The sequence below is a fragment of the Rhincodon typus genome, chromosome 11, assembly GCF_021869965.1.
Source record: "Rhincodon typus isolate 14 chromosome 11, sRhiTyp1.1, whole genome shotgun sequence".
In the NCBI taxonomy this organism is placed as follows: Eukaryota; Metazoa; Chordata; class Chondrichthyes; order Orectolobiformes; family Rhincodontidae; genus Rhincodon; species Rhincodon typus.
Window position 1 is genome coordinate 16,360,309 of NC_063342.1, and position 15,122 is coordinate 16,375,430.

At 42.0% G+C, this 15,122-nt stretch overlaps 1 protein-coding gene across 1 annotated transcript in view; it reads right to left on the reverse strand.

The window, feature by feature from the left end:
• The window catches only part of kcnj6 (potassium inwardly rectifying channel subfamily J member 6), a 40,464-nt gene extending 32,641 nt beyond the window's left edge, over window positions 1-7,823 (reverse strand). The window contains exon 1 of the mRNA XM_020533682.2: window positions 6,915-7,823. Coding sequence (XP_020389271.1) covers window positions 6,915-7,818 — 904 coding nt within the window. The 5' untranslated portion in view covers window positions 7,819-7,823. The remainder of the gene's footprint in view (window positions 1-6,914) is intronic.
• Window positions 7,824-15,122: the final 7,299 nt, after the last annotated feature.

Below are 15,122 nucleotides of genomic sequence, written 5' to 3' on the forward strand. Positions count from 1 at the left end.
CCTCCTTGACCTGTCCGTCTTCTCTCCCACCTATCCACTCCTCCCACTTCACTGGTCAATCCTCACCACTACATACCTGCTATCACCATCCCACTTACCTTCCCCAGCCCAACACCCTCTCTCTATTTATTTCAGAGCCATGTTCCCCTCCCCCATTTCTGAAGAAGGGACCCGACCTGAAACGTCAGAATTCCTGCTCCTCTGATGCTGCCTGGCCTGCTGTGTTCCTCCAGCTCCACACTGTGTTATCTATATCTGATATCAATTGAATAATTTGTCCACTGACTTAATTACTTACTCAAGTAATACCAGTAGGTCTGGGGACAATTATGGGGAATTTACATTATACCTTTTACAATTTTGGAAAGAATGGGTTAATGATGGGACTCTGGACAAAGTGTTTTGTTTCTGTTGCAGTAGTAATTAATGGTAATTGGTTATATAATTAAATTGCGACAATATATTTTCTTTATGTCACTATGTAATTTATGAGATTGTAGTGTGTTCATGCAAACATCTTTCTTTAAAAGTTCAGCAATCACACTGATCAGGCCCAATTTTAACACCGGGTGTGTGAAAGGGAGTGAATTAAAACCTCTCCCAATATTGAATTTAAATATCCTTTTGTCTGTTAAAATGCATCCAGGTGAGCAATGAACAAAGTCAACAGTTATTTGAGGTGAGAACATGCCACATCGGAATTGATAAGCAAAAATGTCAGAACTGATATTACTTTTCTTTCTGAGACATGATAAAACAATAAAAGATGTTGTTGACTAAATCAAGCAATCAATCTCTGATCAATCAGCCTGCCCTAGATCTAACCATAAGGTAAGGAAATCCAAATAGTGGGCAGCTTGGGAGTCATAGACTAAAATAACCTACTCCTTCCAATAATTCTCCACTCCCTATATGCACCATACCCCGAAACATTGTTTTCTGAAAGAAATCTATCCTGTTTGTATTTGAATGAATCTATACTGCTTTCACCATCTCGCTCGAGAGAATATTCCATTGACTGACGACTTTCTGAAATAACTGGCTCATTGGATTAGTTTGAATTGACTCTGCTGTCAGGCCATTTCCTTGAGCTCTATCATTTTGGACGATATAGAATCATAGAATCCCGACAGTGTGGAAGCAGGCCATTTGGCCCATCAAGTCCTCATTGACCCTTGAACAGCATCCCACCCAGACCCACCCTCTACTCCATCCCTGCATTTTGCATGGCTAATCCACCTAGCTTGCACATCCCTGGACAATTTAAGCATGGCCAATCCACTTAACCTGCATGTCTTTGGACTGTGGGAGGAAACCCACAAAAAGCAAGGAGAATGTGCAAACTCCACACAGACTGTCACCTGAGGGTGGAATTAAACCCGGGTCCCTGGCACTGTGAGGCAGCAGTACTAAGCCAGTGCTGAGCCACCATGCAGCCCCATATCAAAGAGATCATCCTGGTCTGCATTGCCTAGACTCTTTAGAATCCCAGACTGGCTCTTTTCCAAAGTGAATACACCCAATTCTACATTATTGCCCATCATAAGGCAATCGCTCCATCCCGTCAATTATTCCAGTTGCCCTCTTCTATATCCTTTCAATAACTATAGCATCCATTTTGTACCATGGTAACCAGAACTTTATACATTGGTGCAATCAGTCTTGGAACATAATGATTGAAAAGGTGCAAAGTTTCTCTTGCTACTTGGGATTCATACTCATACCATCGCAATTCATCCCAACGTTTGAGTTGCTTTAGTTGCTGTCACTAATCTTTAATTCATAGTCAAACTGGGCCCTCAGATTTCTTTCATTTACCCTACACAATGTTTTCTTCCTGGATTTTTTCATTCTCACGTTAAGCACTTTATATTTTTTTCCCTTTGCCCGCAGTGTAATCAATTTTTAAGTTCATTCAAATCTTCCTCACATCTTACCATTTTTAATTTACCACCTTCACTAGCTTTATATCAGCTTTGGTGTTTGTTACCCTTAGCTCGAGATTATTTTTGAAATGTTGATGGATGCATTTTAATGGACAATAGGATATTTAAATTCAATATTGGGGGAGGTTTTAATTCACTCTCTTCTACACTAAATTGGGCCTGATCACTGTAATTGCTGAACTTTTAAAGAAAGATGCTTGTATGAACACACTACTACTCATGTCATAAATTACATAGAGTCTACAGAACAGAAACAGGGAATATGGAAACTTCTTTTTCACTATGAGGCCACAATGCTTGATTATAGTGTTCAAAGTAATGTTCCCAAGAATTTTCCCAGTATGGTTGCTAGCCAATAATTATGCACATGGGTGTTTGCCTCTGTAGCCAATAATTATAACAGATTTGTTTCATTTATTGAATTTTAGAACTCAGGAACAAATTCAGTTATCTTGCATTTCCAGAAGGAAGGTGTTCTTGAAGAAAAAGCAAGTGAGAGCATTGTTGCTATTCTATTATTATTTTAGTACTCTCCTCACTGGATTCCCAACTTCCACTCTCAATAGATTTCAGTTTATCCAAAACTCTGCTCCCTGTCACCCAACTCACAACATCAGTGTTCATCTCTGTGTTTGCTCACCTCCATTGACTTCCAGTCTAGTAACATTTTGATTATGAAATAATTGTTGTGATGAGAATCTTCTATGGCCCCATCACTCCTTAGCTTCATTACCTTTTTCAACCAGATTAACCTTCTGAGAAATCTATGTGCCTTCAAATATGGGATCTCTCTCATCCCCTATTGACTTATCATTGGTGGCCATGCCTTCAGTTGTCTGGACTGTATGCTCTGGAAATCTTACCACTTCTCTCTTCTGGTGCTTTTTAAATCTACCTCTTTAACCAATGTCTCCTTGTCTGCCCTAATAACTTCTTTTGTGAAAGGCTTTGCGACAATTTATCTCTCTGAGCCTGACTCTGCCTTTTTAGAGTAGGTGAGTTTATCTAGTTTTTGTTGTTCTCTAGCCCCAGGTCCTGCTCCAGGATTTCTGTAAGCTCTGAAAAATGTTGAATGGCGCATCATAATTCCACAATACGTCCTTATGGTAATATATGCAAGGCTGAGATAGGCAGATTTTTAATCAGTAAGGGATACAAGGCTTATGAGGATAAGGCAGGAAAGTGGATTTGAGGGTTATCAGATCAGCCATGATTTCATTGAATGGTGGAGCAGACTCAATGGATTGAATGGCCTACTTCTGCTCCTATCCCTTATGAAATGTTAACTAATTTTCCAAATGTAGCATTTTGACAGTGCATTTTAAGCACATTTAATGTGATTTGGTAGTCTTTGCTCACTGCTAGATACACAGGTGAGATGGTATTACACTGCTAGCACTGATATCCTTGATGAGAGTAAAGACAATTTACAAAGATAAAGAATTTAGGGGAAAAGGGATTTTATAAATAAATATGTTCAGCCTTGGGTCACTAATTCTGCTCATAAAGTGGTTGAGTGAGGGTGGGGAGTTGGTGAATTATCATCAAACGTTTTAGCAAAACTTTCCAATCAACCTATTCAGAAATGCTAGGGCACACTAGTGGAGCAGGTGGGACTTGAACCCAGGCTTCCTAGCCCAGAGGTAGGGACACTGTCACAAGAGCTAAGACAGGCTGAGAAACAAAGCAACTCATGGACTTCACTGAGTAGCTGCTGGTCAACTGAATTACTGATGCATTTTCTTTCATTGCACTTTTGCTGCATTTGATTATTACTCTTCTGCATTTGATCCAATCTACAGTGGTGCCCTTTCAACTGTAAAGGAAGTCCTGCTCATCAGACGGAATCAATTTTGAACCTATGTGCCCTGTGCTAAAAGTCCTAACCTTAACTTTCTCTTGAAGGTAAGGTTCCCACCATCTTCAGTGCACTCTCTGTTTTGATTTCACAGACATTGGATAAGTTTGGGTTTGAGTCTGGAGGGGACAGAAGAATGAACAATAAAGCTGGAATAGGCAGAGAAGACTAAGCGGATAAATAGTAACAGATATTATTGAAAGATAAAGTTGGAGATCCTAGACCCGTGAGAGGATTGAATAGACTGGAATATCAAATATTCATAGAGGCCATTCAGCCCATTTTATCCACATTACTGAACCTTCCTCCTGCAGCATAGATCTGAGATGCACACCAGGAGCCTGCAGAATCCCAGATGCAGCTGACTCCAAGCTGATTGTCTGGGAAATTGACGATTTGATATAAAGTTCACCTGCAATTGGAAATCTCTGAGAATATCCATTAAACCTGGAGAATTCGAAGGGTTACTCTGCAGGTTAAGCTAAAGATACATGACTAAAAACATAGTCAAACCCTGTGGTAACTATTGATCTTACCTCTCCACACCCCCCAACACCCCACCACCCCAAATTACCATATATAACCCCAAAGACTTCTCCCTGACATTTTACACCCTCCTGGATTCTGATAAATCCCCTTCTGCCCCTGTACACATCACTCCACAAACCAACACAATTCCACCCTCATGCCCCCGCCAATATTTCACCATCACAACACCTGATTCTGACCCTCAGCCATCCTGAACCCCCCGGTTGTCTGGGGACCCATCAATAATAATCACCTCCCTACCTCGCATATCAGCTCTGACACTTTCCCATTGGCCCCAATACCCTCAACCCCCTAACTATTGCTGCCGCTGTCAGCCCTGACACCAATTCCAATTCCCTCCTCACCCCACACTCCACTCAGCCTTGGACCTACCCTAAGAACTCTATCACTTACACTGCATCTGGCCCACCCTAACCCTTAATCACCAGGCACAGTAAACCCTTACACTCCTTGGTTAGGGTGCTGGGTGGTTGAGGGGTTATGATGCCAAGAGGCACTGTTTAACCTCCTGACGCCCTAACCCCTTAACTGCCTGGTACCCTAACTCCTTAACCTCTGGCACCTTTACCCTTTAACCACCTGGCACCCTAACTTCGTACTTACCAGATATACTTACCCTTTTACAAGGGATGTTAAAGTTGCTGGCTGTGCTGCTGGGTAGTTAAATCTCAGAACATGACACAGACTGCTGCAAAAGGGGTTGCAGTTGGACCTCCCACAACTATCCTGCACCATGTGGGGACTATTCTAAGGAACAGTCATATCGTTAACCTTGTTTCTCTCTCACAGATGCTGTATGGAGCTGAGAAATTTGAATTCGGTTAAATAACAGAGTGTCTGTTTCCAGAGCACAATGTAGCTGTCATGTTCCATCTACGCAAATAGAGTTGCAGCTGTGAACTCACACTATTAGTGACATACAACCTGTAGTGGAAAATCAGCATAGTTATTCAAAAACAAAACTGACACACTTTTATGCACAAGTTATCTTTGCTGTATCTTTGGGGAGGTGATGGCCTAGTGATATAATCGCTGGATTGGTAATCCAGAGACCCAGATAATGTTCCGGGGACCCAGGGTCGTAATCCCACCATGGCAGATGGTGGAACTTGAATTCAATAAACATCTGGAATTAAGAATCTAATGATGACCATGAATCCATGATCAATTGGCAGGAAAAACCCATCTGGTTCACTATTTTCTTTAGGGAAGGAAACTGCCATCCTTACTTGGTCTGGCCTAGATGTGACTCTTAACTGCCCCCTAGGCAATTAGGGATGGGCAATAAATGCTGCCTGGCCAGCAATGCCCTCATCCCATGAACGAATTAACAAAAAAATCTTAAAGCAATTACCTCTGAAAGTCTGAATAGCCTTCTGCCTGAACATTAAAAAGTAAGTGCTGAGCTCTTGCGGTGCATTAGTAGTGGCCCTACCTCTGGGCCAGGAGGCCCAGCTTCAAGTTCAACCAAGTGGTGTGCAATAGCAACTCTGAACAGGTTAATTAGAATTTTTTTAAAAGAAAAAGAAAATAAAAGATAAATGCTGAGATTAGGTACAGATACTTCCTAATCAAACTGTTCACCTGTACTACAGGCCCACTGCAGCAAGTGGTACTTGAACCCAGGACTCCTGGCTCAGAAGTGGGGACACTACCACTGTACCACCTCATCTTAGATACATGCAGATTAAAATGGAATGTCCCTTAAGGGAGCTCAGGGCTGGCCAAATGACAGTAAGTTTACAAATGGTTTATTAAGATATATGGAAAACGTGCCATACAAACTTCCAAACACAGTCAGCGCTTTGAAGGCTAATCTCAAGGATTCCTTCCCTAATGTTCCTTCATGTCTTTGGCTCTTAGATTTATTTACACGGTTCTTGGATGCAAGTTTAACAGCCACACTCTGATTTTGCAGTGCACCACCTAGTGGTGACATTGGCCACAGCCACAGCTGTGAAATCAACCTGGATTTAAAAGCTAGTATCAGCAATGGTGATTGTGAAACGACCAGATTGTTGAACCCGTCCAGCCCATTGATGTCCTTTAAGGAAGGAAATCTGCTCTTCTGACTCAGCATGGCCATCAGGTGGATCCAGATCCGCAGCAACGTGACTGACTCTTAACGGCCCTCTGAAAAGGCCTAAGCTGTATTTAAGTTAGATGTGAGGTTACCACTATCATCTTGAGGACTATTAGAGATGGCTAATATTTATTGACAACAAAAACAGAAGTTGCTGGAAAAGCTCAGCAGGTCTGGCAGCATCTGTGAAGGAAAAAACAGAGTTAACGTTTTGGGTCCGGTGACCCTTCCTCAGAACTGGTTTATTGACCTTGCCAGCAACTCTCACACACCATGAATTAATTTTTGTGTGTTACAAGTCGCAAAGTACTAACTGGAAAGATCGAAAGTGTATTTTTTATCCCTCCCACATGCCACCTTTCACTGCCTATTGCCATTTTCAAAATTCGATCACAATCCCTGTTGATTTCTGCCAGAGGGGCAATGAAGAGGGCAGGAAATATGGATTACACACAATTACTGGAAGTAAATATCTTACCTGTTGCCTCCACCATTCCTTCAAGGATTACTACAATCTCCACCTCTTCTTTGGCCATCTGGGCTTTGGAGATCTCCCAGAATGGACTCTGCTGATTGATCTCATGGCAGATTATTAGCGGTGAGACTAAAAAGAGACGGTCATCCCCTGTGTCGTAGCCAACGTTTATGTCTGTTTGATTGAGTGGGATGAACTCTCCTTCCTTGGTTTGTCTTGATTTGATTAGTTTGGCACGAATTGAAGCCTCCACAATGTGTGAATTCCTCAGGTCCCCAACTCGGAACATTAGGCACAACTTCCCATCACGTACAGAGATCACAGCATGTGTGGAGAAGACCAGTGTTTCAGCCCTTTTATTGGGCTGTGATATTTTCACAAACATGCAACCAACCATGAAGGCATTGACTATTGATCCCAGGACAGACTGGACCAGGAGTAAAATGATACCTTCGGGACACTTGTCTGTGATGAATCTGTACCCATATCCAATGGTGGTTTCAGTTTCTATGGAGAAGAGAAACGCTGAGACAAAGCCATTGAGATTGTTAACACAGGGCACCCAGGTAGAGTCCCCTATGTGGTTCAAGTCCCCTCGTATGTAGGCAATAAGCCACCAGATCATTCCAAAGAAAAGCCAAGTGGTGGTATAGACCATGACAAAAATGAGTAGGTTGTGCCTCCACTTTAAGTCCACTAACGTAGTGAAGATATCAGTTAGGTAACGGTACCGCTCCCTGACATTCCCATGGTGAACGTTACATTTTCCATCCTTTCGCACGTACCTTTGGATACTCCTTTTGACTGGGTGATTGCCCGTAGCTATTTGTTTCGGGGCATCCTCTCGCACTTGTTTTGGCAGCTTTGGCTGCTGAGGAGCCACTGAGCTCTCTATGTCCTGCTCCATGGAAACTGATAATCAGTCTGGTCAGAAAGAGACAAATTTAGAGGACGTTATTTGATGTCCAATATTACAAAGTACTGTACACTTTTAAATGGCAAATAAAATTACATGAAGCCCAGACCCCTGGACTTTTGGCATTGATACGTTTCAAAGGATCATATGCATCCAGAAGTCCATTAAGATCCCATAGTTTCCCTTATTATAAGATCAATTTAATCTTTAAAAGTTTCCAAGATTTTTTACTCTGCTGATCTATCCAGAATTCCACTCCTTGAGTCGATTGGTCATTGGGTGAAAGAGGACATTGTGATATTTAAGTCAAAGAGTGATCAATTTTCACAGACCACTGCTACCAGTACTTGGGAAAGAGGGAGCTGTCACGCTGCAATGAGCTCCATCGGGAGAGGACTGGGATGAAGGCCCTGACAAATTGTATAACTAGGTTTGTGGATAGGGTGTGAAACTAACAGAGGCAGATTGGGTGAGGGTTTCAGGTGAAGGGACATTTCAAAATCGAAACAATACAGCATAATGCGATTTGGACAGAGATGTGCAGAGTGGGACAGGAAGGGGCAGTGAGTTGACAGTTCACCAACAAATAAAGCAGTAAAAGAAAATCTAAAGACTTATCCGAATGGATGAAGCATCAGCAATGAGATATTTGTTCTAGTGTCATAAATGCAGATAAATAGTTTAGATTGAATAACTGTTGCAGAGATCTGTTACAAAGTGACAACATTTGGGAAATAAATGTTCAAAATAAACAGAAAATTCTGGCGAAACTCAACAGATCTGACAGCATTTGTGGAAAAAAAAACCCTGAAGAAGAGTCATACTGACTCAAAATGATTGGAGAGAGAAACAGAATTAATGTTTTGAGTGTGATATGACTGTTCCTGAGTCTCTCTCCACAGGTGCTGCCAGGCTGACTGAGTTTCTCCAGTATTCTCTGTGTTTGTTTCAGATTTCCAGCATCCACTGTATGTTGCCTTTATTCGAGTTTTTAACTAAATATTCAAGGCGCGGAGCCTTTGGAAAAGACAGGCAAAATGGAAACTGACTTCGAGTAGTTTGGTAGTGAAGCATGACTTAAGGAAATTAGCGAAACAGGGTCTTGGCTCAGATGATTAGGAAGTGTAATCACCATGGATGGTGAACAGTATTTCCCATAAATGACAAAGCAGGATTTGTCCTTTAATAAGTGCAGATTGATTACCCTGTTCATTGACAGTCGGAGACATGAGATGTGAACACAAAATCTAGGTTTGCAATCCAGGGCCCTTTGAGGGCACTGCATTGTTAGAGATATTATCTTACAAATGAAACATTAAACTAAAGCTCTGTCTGTTTTCTCAAGTGCAAAAGACGTTGCCATTATTTTGAAGAGGAAAAGAGATTGCGCCTGATATCCTGACCAACTCATCAACTATCACACACAATAAAAAACAATTTGGTCGGAGCACCATCTTATAATGGTGATCATATTTCAAAACAAAGTACTTTTATTTAAAATACTTTGGGAAATCCTGAAATACGCAATACAAATGCAAACACTTTCTTTTGTTATGGGGTAGGATCTGCCTTTATAACATGACAGCAAACATTACATGATCAAATATACAGGATGAATGTTTTATTTCGCTTTATTCATTTATGGGATGAGGGCATTGCTCTTGCCCATTCCAGTTGCCCAGAGGGCAGTTGAGAGTCAACCCAGATTGTTGTGGGTCTGGAGTCACATGTAGGCCAGACCAGGTAAGGGTGGCAGTTTCCTTCCCTAAAGCTCATTAGCGAATCAGATGGGTTTTTCCCAACAATTGGCAGCAGATTCATGGTTTGTCACTAGATTCTTAATTTTTAATTAAATTCAAATTCCACCATCAAATCTGGGATTCAAACCCAAAATGTCACCTTGGTCTCTAGATTAACAGTCCAGTGATTATACCAGTAGGCCATTGGCTTCGGTAGGAAAATCTGCCTGATCTTGTTTTTATTAAAAGGAAAATTCAATAACTTCATTGCCAGATTTTCCTACCTGCACTGTGTCAGGACCATGTTAAATGGTCAGGCAGTTAAGACCATAATTGATTGATTGATTGTCATCACATGTACTGAGATATAGTGAAAAGTATTGTTTTGTGTGCAATACAAGCAGATCGTACCACACAAAGTGCATCAGGGTATCAGAACAGACTGCAGAATACAGTGTTACAGCCACAGAGAAGATGCAGAGAGAGAGATCAGAATCAACATTTGAGAGGTCCATTCAAAAATCTGATAATCTAACCCAAAAGTAGAAATCCCAGTTTATATTGTTGCTGCCACCCTCAGATAGACTGCCTTGTTTTGTGCTGAGTCAAGATTTCTCAGTTAGTGAGAGACGGGAAAACTGAAAGAGTGTCACAGCAGAGGCTTGGGATACAGATCACTTGCCTAGCAGTTTAATCGATAAGCGACTGCTTGTGACCACAAGAAAGGGTGATTTAGACAGAGCAGAGGAAAGTCATATTAATGAGCATAACAGGGATCAGTAATCCAAGGATAGTGGGAACTGCCGATGCTGGAGAATCTGAGATAACAAAGTGTAGAACTGGATGAACACAGCAGCCCAGCAGCATCAGAGGAGCAGGAAAGCTCCCGTTTCTGGTCTGGACCCTTCTTCACAAATGGGGTGGGGGGGGTCCAAACCCGAAATGTCAGCTTTCCTGCTCCTCTGATGCTGCTTGGCCTGCTGTGTTTATCCAGCTCTACACCTTGTTATCTTAGTAATCCAGGGGCCCACGCTAATGCCCTGGGGAAACTGTTTAAAATCTCTGATGGAACTTGAACTCATTTAATTAGTAAAAGATCAACTAATAAAAACTCTGGAATTGTAAGGTAGTCTCAGCAATGGTGCTGTGAAACTATCATTAATGAACATAAAAATCCATTCATTGATTCAATTCTGCCCTTCAACAAAGGAAATCTGCAGCCCAGCTGTGAGCCTGGACTCACAGCAATGTTACTGACTATTAACTGTCCCCTGAAGCAACCTAGCAAGTCATTTAGTTGAAACAACCCACCACAGAAAAGGCAAAAAAGAATAAGATTGGATAGATGACAATGACATCAATTTGGGTACCAGGGTGCACTCAGCCTTATTAATCCTGCAAAATCCTCCATCTGGGGCTTGCATCAAAATCGGGATGGCTGGCATAGTCATACTCAGAATCATATAGTATACTACTGTCATATTCTTTGTGTGCACTGCTCTATGCTTTTTTTTTAAGTATAATTCATTCATGGGATGAGGGTGTCACTGGCCAGGCCAGCAGTTATTTCCCATCCCTAATTGCCCAGAGGGTAGTTAAGAGCCAACCACATTGCTGTGGGTCTGGGGTCAAAAGTTGGCCAGAGCAGGTAAGGATGGCAGTTTTCATCCCTAAAAGACATTAGTGAACCAAATGGGTTTTTCCAATAATCAACCAAGGTTTCATAGTCATATTTAGACTCTTAATTCAAGATTTTTTTTATTGAATTCAAATTCTACCATCTGCCATGGTGGGATTTGAATCCAGGTCCCCAGAATATTACCTAGGTCTCTGGATTAATAGTCTAGCAATAGTACCACAAGTACATCACTCCCCCACATTATTGTATTACTGTCTACTAATCAGCCACTGGTGGACTGTAGTTGGGTAGTTTGTGTTCACCAACCTCCTCCTTATGCTGACTCATATTGAAATCTAAATATCTTAATTAAAAAACCTTATATTTGCACACGCTTCCTTTTTACACAACCTGTCAGTGCGCTTTTGTGTCAACATTTCCTGGTATAACCTATTTTGTCTACATTAATAATGCAAACTGCTGGCGTAAACTGACCATGTAATTTCACCAACTTGCCAGTGGTGGTGCTGTTGTACTTTAGTTTCCACCTCCTCAGCTCATACTGCAGAGAAATTCAGTCTGATCTAGTTTAGAGTTTCCCAGCCTGCTGCAGCAACTTGTCAAGATTCCTTCAGCAACATCTTCCAAACCTGTGACCCGTCCCACCTAGAAGACAATTGTAACAAATGTATGGGAATTCTACAACATGCAAGTTCCCCTCCAAATCACACCATTCTGACTTGGAAATATATTGCTGCTCCTTTACTGTTGCTGGGTCTAACACACTTGGAAAGCCATTCCTAACAGCACTGTAGGTGTGCTACAGCATGTGGACTGCAGTAATTCAAGAGGGCAGCTCATTACAACCTTCTCAAGGGTAATGAGGAATGGGCAACATTCAGCTAACATTTTTTGATTCATTTCAATTCATGCGATGGAATCCTTCAAGGCCAACAAATTGGTGAGATGGAATGGGATGAGAATATTCTCAAATTGTCACAGATAACAAATTAATGTGACTTCAAATGTCAGGATTGATGGAATTGTTCTACTGCAGCAAAATACTTCTGGAGACATCGGTTGGAATTGTCAAGTGAAAATCCCTGCAGGAATGTTGGACCATAAGTAGTTGTATTCCACATTGGAATCTGGAGCTCACTTTTCCAATGGTTTTTTGCTGAGATAGCACATGAACACCCCACTTCCGGCTTTCCTGATTAGTCAGGTTGGCAGGAAGATGTGTCAAATCTGTCAGAGGAAGGATTTTCTTTGAAAAGGATTCTGGTAGAGGTCAAAATGATTGGGGTGGGTACAAATTTTAGAAATAGAGAGGTAATGTGGACAAGTTGCCAATTCCACTCTCTCTTCCCCCTCATTCTTGCTCCTACACAGAGTTCCTGCTGTGGGGTTGGACGAGTTGTAGTGAGGTGAGCTTTCACAAGTTCAGAAGGATGAAGACAACCTCTTCAACAAACCAGGTGATACATCTAAGTTGCTAAGGAAGTCAGCAGCAGATGATAGTCCCCTGTAACCTGGGGACAGTTCACCAAGAGGTTCCAGGACCTCAGCAGGGCAGTGAAAATGAGTGATATAACACTTTCAGGTATTAAACCCCAGTCTCTGACTTGCTCAGCATTCTTCTGTACAACATTCCTGAGAAAAACATGCCATACAGTCCCACTCATTCCTCTCTCTCTCTCTCTCTATGCAACGCAAATGCTCATCCGAACAGCCAACATTCAAACTCACGCTCATCCTGTTGGTCTCTCTCGCCCATCACTCCCTCACCACAAAAAAAAACTTCTAAAACTCTTTAAAGCTCTGCTTTGTCCCCTTGTAGTAAAGTGCCTTTCAAGCAGTAAGATCGCACTCTCAGGAAAAGTGCTGTAAGCATCAATTTGTTACCTGGTCATGACTTCAGTTTCATTAATCAATTAGTTCAGCAAAACCTGCCCAGCCTGTCAATTTCACTGAAGAAGCTCTCCCACTGCGCACTCGCCTGGCTGACACTGAGAGCTTGGGAAATAGGTTTTTTTTATTACTCATGGGTGTCGCTGGACCCCCAGCATCTATTGCCCGTCCCTAGCTGCCCTTGAACTGAGTGGCTTGCTTGGCATTTCAGAGGGCAATTGAGAGTTTACCACATTGCTGTGTGCCTGGAGTCACATGTAGCCAGACCAGGTGAGGATGGCAGATTTACTTCCCTGAAGGACATCAGTGAACCAGATGGGTTTTTCCAACAATGGTGAATGGTTTCATGGTCATCAGTCGATTCTTAATTGCAGTCTTTTTTTTTGTTGACTAGCCATTAAAAGGCTCAAAGATGGGTCAGGACAGGAGGTGATGTCCTATCTTCATAGGTAGTAACTTACCTGAAGGCTTCAAGTGTTTTTCTCTGCGCACCGCCCAGGTGAAACATGAAAAAGGGCAGAATGATACTTAGAAAATACTTGTTGTTGAGAATGATACTTGGATCCTGTCCTATTTGTGACTATTCGTGACTATTTGGAGGAGATTTGATTCCTGACAATCCCCAAACTCACCTCCCTTTTCTTGTTAAAGCTCACTTGGCTGGACAGCTGGTTTGTGATGCAGAGCAAATTTAACAGTGTGGGTCCAATTCCTGCTCCGGCTCTGGTTACCATGAAGGACTCTCCTGCCTAATCTCACCTGAGGTATAGTGAGCCTTAGGTTAAACCACCACCAGTCATCTCTTTCTGACAAGGGAACAGCCCTAAGGTCTGGTAAGACGATGGTGACTTTATTTTTACCTTCGTATCACCACAAGGTGCAGGCTAGCAGAAGGTCACTAAATGTCCAGAGCTTTAGAACTCAAGTCATGTACCCTGAAAAGAAGAATGTTAGAGGGGGGGTGGTATTTCACAGTTACACGCCAGCTGATGAATCCCATCCCTAAGTTTTCTTCAGTAAACCGCGTTGCATATGATCTCACCCTGTGCCTGTGAAGAGAAATCCGGGAAGGGAAAAAATAATGAGATGAAAACAAACAGATTGATGGCATGAAGCCCATGGAGCTACGAATAAAAGCTCAGGCAAGCTAAACTCCTTTGATTTGATTAATACAAAATCCGAGTGCAAACGCCCATTTAAATTCAGCCAAAGCAAACTCAGACTGTACACGGCAAAGGCTGAAGATGACATCAAATCTCAGAGTTGATAAATATTGATTGTAAACATGGAAATCCATTTCCTTTTGCTCTGAGAGTAATGCGCTGCACTACAATTCTGTTGAACAATAAATCCAGTAAATAAATACAGGTGGGTTCAAAGTAAAAAGCTGCCTGCCAGTTATTACTTAAAGCCTTGAGTAAGGTATAGGTTTTCATTAGCAATGGAATAACATTGGCAACTCAGTGTCACCATGGCAACCTCCAAGCTATCTTCAATATATGCTGTTTTAATCAGCTGTGAGGTACAACTTATGCAGCTTTTTGCGAACTCTGCCATATTGCTCTTCATGTTTTACAGGGTTGTAGATCTTATCGTGTTAACCATGCATTGTCGGAGTTTCTCAGAGGTGCAGTCACAGTGCTATCTGGCCAGCACATTGGGATAAGGCCCCAGCTCCTGTCACAGGCAGATGCAAAAGATCCCATGGCACAATTTTAAAGAACCAGGAGAACTCTCCTCCATTTCCTGGACCAGCCCTGAATCAAGAGGTAAAAGCAGATGATCTGGTCATTTATCTCACTGCTGCTTGTGGAATCGTGCTGTGCACAGATTGGCTGATATATTTCCTGCATTATCAAAGTGACTATGCCTTAAAACACAGTAGTTCAGTGGCTTCGAAGCACTTTGGGCTGTATCATGGAAGGTGCTATATAAATGCATGGTCTCCCTTTTATCTTGCACATAGAGATAAAAAGCACACAAGTTCTATTTTTTTCATTTGTCCAAACTGTTGAAGGCTCTCTATC